The following is a 10056-nucleotide window of genomic DNA, read 5'->3' on the forward strand; positions in this document are numbered from 1 at the left end:
AATTCATTCCTTCCCGTCTATAGGATATAAAAAGTGCAAAAGCAACTAAGCAGTTTTTAATTACACTTCCTGTTTCATTCAGTGCTCACTAATTGATGTACAGAAGTTAAGTACAAACTTTTGATACTTTTACAAAAGTATTTTCATTGTACTTTTTACTTACCACATTTCAGAGGAAAATACAGTATTTTACTTTTTACTACACATATCGGCAAATGTACTTTACAAACTAATTATGAAGAGATATGATTATAGATAAGTCAACATTTCCAAACATTTGGAACTTTGGGGTTTTGTGATTTGTCATTAATTTAATACGTTTCACAAACTCATGGAACAATCACTGCAGGAGTCATCAGATTAATCCATTTGTGAAAAAGAAAATGCATGAGGAGCAATAATCCATCAAATAAATTGTATAGGCCTAATACTGTCACAGGGCTCGAGTACTTTTACCATTTTAAAATGACCTCATTTTGCTCAATTTACACAAAGTCCTACTTAGGTTTCCAATGCAGGAACATTGTGTGCTGACAATAAGGGAATATTTAAGTGTTTTAATCGAGTCTTAGCATGAACAAAGACTTTATTTCACGAAAACATTTTTTCATGAAACGTCCATCCAGTGTAGAGTGCCATTACAACTTTTATTTTTCTTTACATTTCCCACATTTTGTTGATGTCAGCTCCGTGGCCGTTTACTTTAACCCCCTGTTACCCCAGGTGGAGTCCTGATAGTTGACTGCAGACGGTTGTTAATCACTTCGTGTTGTGTAACCTTACCCCCGTTGTGTCCTTTTCTTGAGGAGGGGCTCCAATCACGACTCCCGTCTCCCACCGACGCGCACGATTTCCCCCAGCTCCACTTTTCCAGATGCGTGTGTGTGCGCGCATTTGTGTGTGTGTGTGTGAATTGTTTGTTTATACAAGGCCCTGGGGTCGGCCTTATCTGCTGCAGCCACTCACGCCGTGATTCAGACTTTCTTCAGCAAGTACTTGTGTTTTAAAAAAAAAAAAAAATTACGGGCCATTGTTGTGTCGAATGGTTTCTAAAGATACAGAGATTTTTTCTTTCTTCCTCCCACCTAATTAGAAACCGACTGCTCTGATTTCAAAAGCCTGCACTTCATCCCCACCCAAACATTGGCTCAGTTATTGAGTCCCGCCTGTCAGAGACAATCAGAGAGCCATTCAGTGAGAGAATATAAAAATAACACTGTTGTTTTGGCTGCCAATTATTCCGCCATGTTTTCTTTATTCTTACATTTTTCTATGGAGTTTTTTTTAATGTAATCCTCTACAGGTTTATTAACTAAACTTCCCCATGTGGGGTTAATAACGTGGTTTCCTATTGTATGAGTAGTTCAATTATTTGTATCGATAAATAATGAACCGTATTGATTTGCTAACAACCATATGCTGCAGTGACAATGTGTATTGCTGTATCTTTTACATTATGTTTTATTTTAGGGTTTGAGATGTGGTGTTCATAGATCTGCAACTATGTTAATGATGTACCATTATTATTAGAGTGGAGGTCATCTTTAACGTCATTCATTTTCTTTTTCTTTTTAAATATATTTTTGTAATCAATAAATCATCCTTCATTTTATGATGTTGTCTGATGTTTCACTTAGGTATAATCTACTTGAGCAATGCCATTACCTTTTACTTTATTTTTCAGATAACATTTTTAGTAGGCCTACAAAACGTCTAGGCTAAAATGCGATTACAAATGTACCTTATAAAGTGTGTTGGAGCTGGGAAGGCTAAAACAATAATTGTAATTTGATCAGCAATCAAATAATAGCCTCTATAGTATGACTGCATACATTGACATATACATTCTGCTGCCCTATGAGTTTGGCCTACTTTTGATAGCCTTCTTCTGGTTGCTAACACTTTTGTCGCATGGTTTACTTGCTCCTGAATACTTTTATAGTGGATGTTGACATCATTACTGAAGTACAGTTTCTGAATATGTTCCAATGTTTGAGCTGGTCGTGATTTAATATATTTTACCGGATGATTTATTTGTCAGGGGGAATTTTATGAATGAAGGTTTAGTTGCTTTGTGCTATGTATGGGGAGGGTGCGTCTGACGTCACGTTCCATTAAACAAACCCGGTCACGACGCAGAGCCCCTCCCACCTCCGACGCGTTTAAAACGGGACCGGTCCGGCCGGGACTGACCACTCTCTGTTTCCGTGAAGCCGGTGAATAGCGTGTGTGGATCTGGGAGAAAAAGAGACATGTACTGGGACACTATCACCAAACCTGGAGACAGAAACACAGACAGCAAAGACTTGAAAATAAAGGTATGTATTATTTATTTACAACACAGAAGATCAAATTATTTATTTATTGAATCAAGCATAGCAACTCGTGTATTTCATTCATGACAATGTCAAGCCTTGCTATATTTTATTTTGTATCCCTTCTTTATCACAGGCAAATATTGGGTTCAATAGCATGATTGTCTTTATGAGGTGTTTTTTACTACGTTATGATAATTATTAGACAAAACAATAGATAATGGAATTAATACTCTTATATAATCGTTGGTGGTGCATTCATTGACAAAAGCAATGCAATCACAAATTCAGCTTCAAAGTGAGTCAAATACAAGAAGAAAAAAAGTGTCATCCAGTAAAATATCTTTAAAAATGTCTGAATTTCCACGACAGGATCATAAAGCAACTTTTTTTAATTGCCCTGCTTACATTTGTACATTTATGCATTATAAAAAGACAATTTGCCTAACAGGATAAGTGCTCAACCTGATGTATCACTTATTTAAAGAAACATATTCACATCTGTTTTTGTCAATATGAAGTGCAAGGCTTTTCATGTTGCCTTTAGATATTGATCAACAATGAGAATTGTTATGACGATTAAAGTTGTAATCTCGACTCTTTCCACACAGATGGAGATTTGCCAGCCTGGATATTACACGGAAGACTTCAGGACTCAGGAAGTGCCAGCTGGCTTCGACTTTGCATCTTATGGTGAGTTTATAGAATCACTTGCTCCATCACAGGTGGAACATCATGACTTCTGAAGGTTTATTCTCTCATTGATGCCCAGAGAGTTTTTTTGTTTGTTTTAAATGTCTGCACAATCTGTTTCCTCTGGACCTGAGCAGCTGAAGGACAGAGGAAATATTTGCACAGAGAGTATCATCACATCTGTCAGAGCTCTCTCAATGAGACCTTGACCCCCGGGCCGCTAACAATCCGGATACTGGGGTTCTGTGTGTATGTGTGTGTGTGTGTGTTTGTGTGAGTGTGAATAATGCTTGAATGAGCTGAGGTAGGCAAAGATAGAGAGAAAGGGTGGTCAGGTTAAAGACACTCCCCTCTCTGTCTTCCCTAATCCTTTCCTCCAGACTTCCTCCTCAAACAGATTTAGAGTCCCCCCCTCTCCAGACCTCCATCACTACTCTGTCACCCTCCCTCAGCTGGCGTTCTCCTCCTCTCTCTTCCTCCCCCCTCCCTCCCTCGTTTCCTCCTGCCTCCATCTCTTGAGTTGAATAAACCTGAGTGCCTGGTGCTGATTCGACAGTAAACAAATGTCTTATTCTTGGGTCAACATCCACCCTTCAGATAAAAATCCACATACTTACAAAATGACTCCATATTTCCTCTTGTAACAACTATTTTGCTGAGCTTTAATGCACTTAAGCGCTTACAGGACCTTAGGGCAACTTAAGGCAGCATCAGGGTTTCAGTTTGTTCCATTTAAAAAAGAGAATACACTTGAAACATTCTGGACATGCTGTTTAGAGTTTATTCAGAGTTTTAGTTGTTTAATTGTCAGGACAAAGTATTCCTCTGTAATCCATCAAATTATGTTTTTACATCTAAAATGTACACTTGGCAATGCACTCACAAGTTAATGTGTTGAACCTGATTTACTTATTTTAAGTCTCTGCAACTGAATATATACTTGCTAAACTAATGAAAACCATTAGCTTGCCAATGCAGTGCAGTAGGGATGAATTCATTAAATAACTCTGTAAAATGTAAGGCATTAATGTCGATTAAAACCATTAGTGTTGTCTTTTTCACAAGCATGACCACTGCCTCTATTCCTTCCACCCTCATCATCACTAACTGACTCCGTGTGTGTGTGTGTGTGTGTGTGTGTGTGTGTGTGTGTGTGTGTGTGTGTGTGTGTGTGTGTGTGTGTGTGTGTGTGTGTGTGTGTGTGTGTGTGTGTGTGTGTGTGTGTGTGTGTGTGTGTGTGTGTGTGTGTGTGTGTGTGTGTGTGTGTGTGTGTGTTGTGTTTAACCTCCAGACTGCCCTGGTGAAGACCTGTCTTTTCTGTTAGACAGCAAAACATCCGGACAGCAGCAGTACGTCGCAGAGAGCAGCTACCCTGACCCACCAAAAGTTTCTCACACTTATGACATTAAAGGTGTGTGTCTCAAACGTCAAGATACAAAATAATATCATGATTGCTAATATGATTCATATGTACTGTAGTGGGGGAAGTAGAATTTGTGTCTCTAAATGTAAAAGTAGTAATACACAGTGTCGAAAATACTCTAATATTCTAATTGGCTATGATGATTGATGCAATAATTTGTATATATAATAATGTATTATTCATATGCTGCTTGTATAGCTTATGGTTTCCTCTTTCCCCAGGGATAAATAATGTTGTTCTTAATCAACAATAATGCATCCTTTTTTTGTCGTATTTCTAATTTGTGCTTTTCCCCCCTCAGCGAGCCCTAGTGACTCTTCCCTCTTCAACCTGGACTCATACCACGAGTTCAACTGGTGGGCCTCATATCCACAGGGTGAGCTAATACTCGTACTGTAATTATCTTTTAGTTTTTTCCAAAGGGATTTCTTTGTGACTAACTTTCTGTTTGATTTGCAGATAGTCTGACGGTAGGCCCGTCCCAAACTGGTTACCATGAGTCTCTTCAGACGTACCAGAGCCTCGTGCCCCAAAATGGACAGTTCAGCCCGGCCCTGGAGGGCAGCCACAGCCCCTTCCTCACTGCCAAAGGAACCTCACAAAGTAAGACACTTTACCTGATGTTAAGAATATGGAGTCAAAGGAGTGACATACAAAAAGCTAATGTGTAAAAGAATAAGAAAATCTGTGTAAAATATATATAAAAGAACAACAAAAAGTAAATGAAATATGAAGACAAATACAAATAAAAATCATAAGCAAATACAAACATTTAAATATCCAGAGACTTTTAAAAGAAAACAAAATCAATATTTGCATTCATTTTTCTATATATTAGTATGTTTTTTTTTTATTACTCGATATCATTTTTTTTTATACAAATTTCCAGAAAAGAAACTAAAAAATAATAGGGTAAAAAAAAAATATTTAAATATAAATGGAAAAACAATATAATAATAATAATAATAATAATAATAATAATAATAATAATAATAATAATAAATAATGTATTTTAACTCTTGGAAATGTGTCATTAAGAAAAAATAGAATATCTTTTGTGATGAATAAAATTCCTATATTTTTTATTTTCTTTATATATTATACTTTTTATTATTATATGTATATCTTATTTATTTTGTTGTTCTTTATCAGTTTAAGTGTTTCTCATGGGACTTTTATGAAGCCATTAAAAACACCCCATCTATGTTTCTTCTCTGTGTTTCAGGTGAGACGGATCACAGCTTCTCGTGTCACTCCGCTGAACTCTACGACTCTGACGGGCAGAGGCAGTCGTCATCCTTCTGGCCGGATTACTCTTCCCCCAGCTTCACAGCCCCCTTACCTCACCCACACCCGGCCCCCTGCCCCTCTAACCACGGCCCTCATTCCTCAGAGCAGTACTGTCCCCGTGTGGTCAAACGCAAAAACACTCACCTTCAGAGGCTGGACAGGGAGGGCCAGATGACGGGGATGTCAGCTTATCCAGGTTTGTAATTTATGTTTAATAAATAACTAGCGTCACTTTGACAACATTGAAATTATATTTGCCCATTAAATGCATCAATAATCCAGACATCAGTAATACATGCTTTAAGTATATTCTGCTGATAATAGTTATGTACTTCACAAAAATGACCACAATACCTCTTCAACTCATTTATTATAACAGTTTATAAAAACGACATAACAACATTTTTTTTTAAATTCAGGTTCTGGTCCAATCCAGTTGTGGCAGTTTTTACTGGAGCTACTACTGGACTCTGCCTGCTGTACCTTCATCTGCTGGACGGGAGATGGCTGGGAATTCAAGATGTCCGACCCCGCAGAGGTAAGAAAAAGTACTACAAAGCAGTAATGGAAAGAAATAGTACATTTACTTAAGTGCTGTATTTCCATTGTATGCTACTTACTTGACACTTGTACGCCTACTAAACATGCTGTTGACAACTATAAATACTTACAACAACATCTTAAATTCATAAAATGCATTAAGAATTTAATGAGTGCTTTCTAACCCTTTTGGTCCTTACAAAAATAAATCTGTGAGGGCACAATTCAAATGTCTGAGTGAGTCTGCGACATATACCCTGTGAACTTTCAACATGGCGTATATATACAAATATTAGTGGTCGAGAGGTCAAATTGTTTATTGTAACAAAAAGATTATAGAAAAGTCAAATACAGGAAGACACATATTTGTAATGGATTAGTCTTTCCTGTCAACTAAGAGTAAGTGGCTGAAAGCAGAGTTTTGCTGCCCTCTCTGGTTGAAAGTGGCAAGCCTGTGTCACCTCAAGCACTTCCTTGCAGCCACTGGAGATAAGCAAGGAAAGGTGGTGGTGGTTCAGGTGGTGTTATGTAACTGGTGGTGTTATGTAACTGGTGTTATGTAACTGTTATGTAACTGTGTTATGTAACTCTTTAATCATCTCATGACCCCTCACATTATCTTTTGAACCTCTTGAATAAACTTGTAATGTATATTATTACATTCACTGAAATAGTTCAAACGAGTTCCACCTTGAGCAGCTTCAGCAATAAATCCTAATTGATACTTGCGGTAGGCTACATTTTTCTGATACTACTTCTCACACATTTTACTTAAGGGGGATTTTAAATGCACTTTTAATTGTAATGGAGTATTTCTACGTTGATATCATGTCACTTGTATGGGATCAGAGTACTTCTACAACTTTCAACATTTATTGTTTTCTTAACTAAAGACAATACAATACAATACAAAGGGGCTTTATTGGCATGACACTAAGTTGAACTCTATATGTTTTTGTTGACCCCACAGGTGGCTAAGCGCTGGGGCCAATGCAAGAACAAACCCAAAATGAACTACGAGAAGTTGAGCCGTGGCCTGCGTTACTACTACCACAAGAACATCATCCACAAGACAGCGGGCAAACGCTATGTTTACCGCTTTGCCTGTGACATACAGGGCATGCTGGGAAAGACGGCGCAGGAGGTCCTGACGAGCCTGAACGTTTTGCCGACGAACACAGAGTCGTGGCCCGGGGTACCTGCAGCTACGTCAGAGCTGAGCAGTGAAACATGGGCGTCACAGTAGAGAATGGGTGCCAGGAGGACTTAACCCAGCCTATGAAGTAAACACTGCCTCCTTGAGCCCTGGCTGAAGTGCAGTACGGGTGAGGATGATGCAGAGAGCCAAGATGCTGCATTTCAGGGAATAAAAAGATTAAAAAAACTCATCAAATTCATGCAATCAATCAATATTTGAGTTTTTCTTAAATAGTGGATCAAATTAGACAAAAGTGTTCCAAAAACTGACCCATTAATATAGCATATCAGCCCAAAAACAACAGCCCAGGGGCATTTGAAGCACTACTTGTTTGCAACATCAGGGACCACTCTTAACATTGTATGTGTTTCTGAGAAATAACTGATTGTAAATAGTGTACATATGGTCATGCAATAGAGTTTTGTGCATTTATATGTATTTTTTAAAATACAAAACTCATGTCTACCTCTGCCTGAAAATAATCTCAGTTTATGTGTTTCTGTTCAGCAACAATCACTGTGAAAGTGGGATGATTGCTTTGTGTAAATAAACTGTATATAAACTCATTGATTTGTGTGAGTCTTACTCCATTCATATTGTAAATACTGCCAATAAAACACTAATATGTGTGTTTCTCATACTTGATAGATGTATATCCCTTCTTGTTATATTGTTTTAATGACAGTACAAAAGGGTTTTTGTAAGTATCATGCTATTATTATTATTATTATTATTATAAGAGTGCATGATACCAAATGATTGTCATGTGAATAGGGTCCTTGTGATGCTTACTTTTCTTTAAATACATATTTGCACTTGAAAGGGGTCTTTTCAAAAACAGTCCCTCTTGATGTATTTATGCGTTTTCCTAAATCTCGTTTGTTTGAATATCAAACTGGCGATTTAATTATTATCTATAATCTGTTTTCGCAAACCACTTATTTCCTTGTTTACCTGTGTTTCCTCGTCACATTGACATCTGAGAAGTTTTAATTTCGACTTTTTCCAGCGGCAGTGAAAGCCTCCTTTCTGAATGTGTCTAAACTGGTCTAAACCTGGTGGTTATTATTTTCTATATCGGGGTGAACGAGGGAACGTTCAAATCAATAGGACATTTCAGATTCCCCCCGCAGTAACCAGGTTTAGAAATGTCTTCTCAAAATATTAAGATGGCTATAGCTGACATGTTCGAGGGTCTGTCGAGCAGTAACTTTGACAATTTCCGCCACGAGCTTTTACATCGCAAAGAAGGACCGCGGGTTGCACGGATCAGGGTGGAGGGTAAAAGCCGCTTAGAGATCACAAACGTCCTCGTTTCCACTTTCACGGAGACTGGCGCAGTTGGGGTAGCTGTTGAGATGTTAAGAGAGATTCACTGCAACGAGGAAGCTGACCAACTCGGTAAGTGTCGCTTCATGCAGAATGAGAACAGAGCCGAATCATCTGCAGAACATTGAACCCTAAAATGTCAGATAAATCACCGACAGTTCACAATTCAAATAGTCGATAATATATAGTAGGCAATATATTTCTGCATAGATAAAGTTGTACACCATTGTTTGTTTCGAATAGCCCGCGTTTTTTCTCGCTCTGTAACTTGTGCTGTAGGTTACTGTTGTTCCTGGAAGTTATGTAACTGACGACCTGCCAGTGTTTCCTTGTTTCAATTTAAATCATCTTACATTTCTCTTAACAATGTAGACATTTCGTAAATCCTTTGGGAATGGCCCAGACTAGTGGTTTCCATTGAGAACACCTTCTGCAATCTGTCTGTACCCTAAATGTTGTTCTTATTTGTTTACAGTCAGAAACACAACCGGAAAACATTAGACTGCTCTTTTTGACAGTAAGTTGGCATGTCCAGAATTGGTTTATTACATGTAAAGCATTGGGCAAAGATGTACAATTAACATTTAATTTGTTCTTAAATGTCTTACAGCTGCAAGACCCTGACCAGGAGCTGTAGTGATGGGTATCGGTGGTAAAGCAACATCTCAGATCACGTTTCACTGCCTGAATGCTGGATGTTTGAAGGAAACAAATCGAAATAATTTATATCAAAAGCTTCAATCTGACTTGAGATATCTTCAACAACCATGGCACATTCAATTGTTATTTTTATCCCAATAAAGTTAAACGTTTTTAATGAAATCAAAGTCATTGTTTTGGTCTGTATTTCTCATATTTTGTACTTCTATTCCCGTCATGCCCAGCAAGATTTTTGCCACACAAGAGGGTAATCTGCTACCAGGGCCGGACTGGGACAATATGTCAGGCCGGGAATTATACACCCAGCCAGGCCACTACCAGTTTTTTGTGCCATTTTGCTGGATTTATTTGTCAATTTTTACAGCGTTGCTGCCCATAATGATAGCGCTCTAAATCTACTACCCCAAAATAAACATGGACATGGGTTACTATTTAAAAAAAATTGCAAATCTATTTAGGAACCTATGTGAACATATTTTAAGCGGGAGTGGACCTCAAATCCTATAGGGGGGTCCGGGGGCATGCTCCCCCGGTAAGATTTTTTTTTTAATGTTGGACTTAAATGCATCAATCTGGTGCATTTTAAAGAAATAAAGAGACTACACCCA

General features: G+C 38.0%; 1 protein-coding gene across 2 annotated transcripts; it reads left to right on the forward strand.

The window, feature by feature from the left end:
* Window positions 1–2197: 2197 nt before the first annotated feature.
* On the forward strand, window positions 2198–8025 carry etsrp (ETS1-related protein). 2 transcript variants are annotated; one of them, XM_034103533.1, is made up of 8 exons: window positions 2198–2318; window positions 2927–3008; window positions 4300–4419; window positions 4733–4807; window positions 4891–5034; window positions 5657–5917; window positions 6141–6259; window positions 7232–8025. In XM_034103533.1, exons 1-8 carry the CDS (start codon window positions 2253–2255, stop codon window positions 7505–7507), a joined length of 1143 nt encoding a protein of 380 aa, XP_033959424.1. In that variant the 5' UTR covers window positions 2198–2252; the 3' UTR covers window positions 7508–8025. The 2 variants fall into 2 exon arrangements, with proteins under 2 accessions (XP_033959424.1, XP_033959425.1); XM_034103534.1 differs by having other exon boundaries at window positions 4333–4419.
* The last annotated feature ends 2031 nt before the right edge of the window (window positions 8026–10056 follow it).

Source organism: Pseudochaenichthys georgianus, chromosome 16, assembly GCF_902827115.2.
Source record: "Pseudochaenichthys georgianus chromosome 16, fPseGeo1.2, whole genome shotgun sequence".
NCBI classification, from domain to species: Eukaryota; Metazoa; Chordata; class Actinopteri; order Perciformes; family Channichthyidae; genus Pseudochaenichthys; species Pseudochaenichthys georgianus.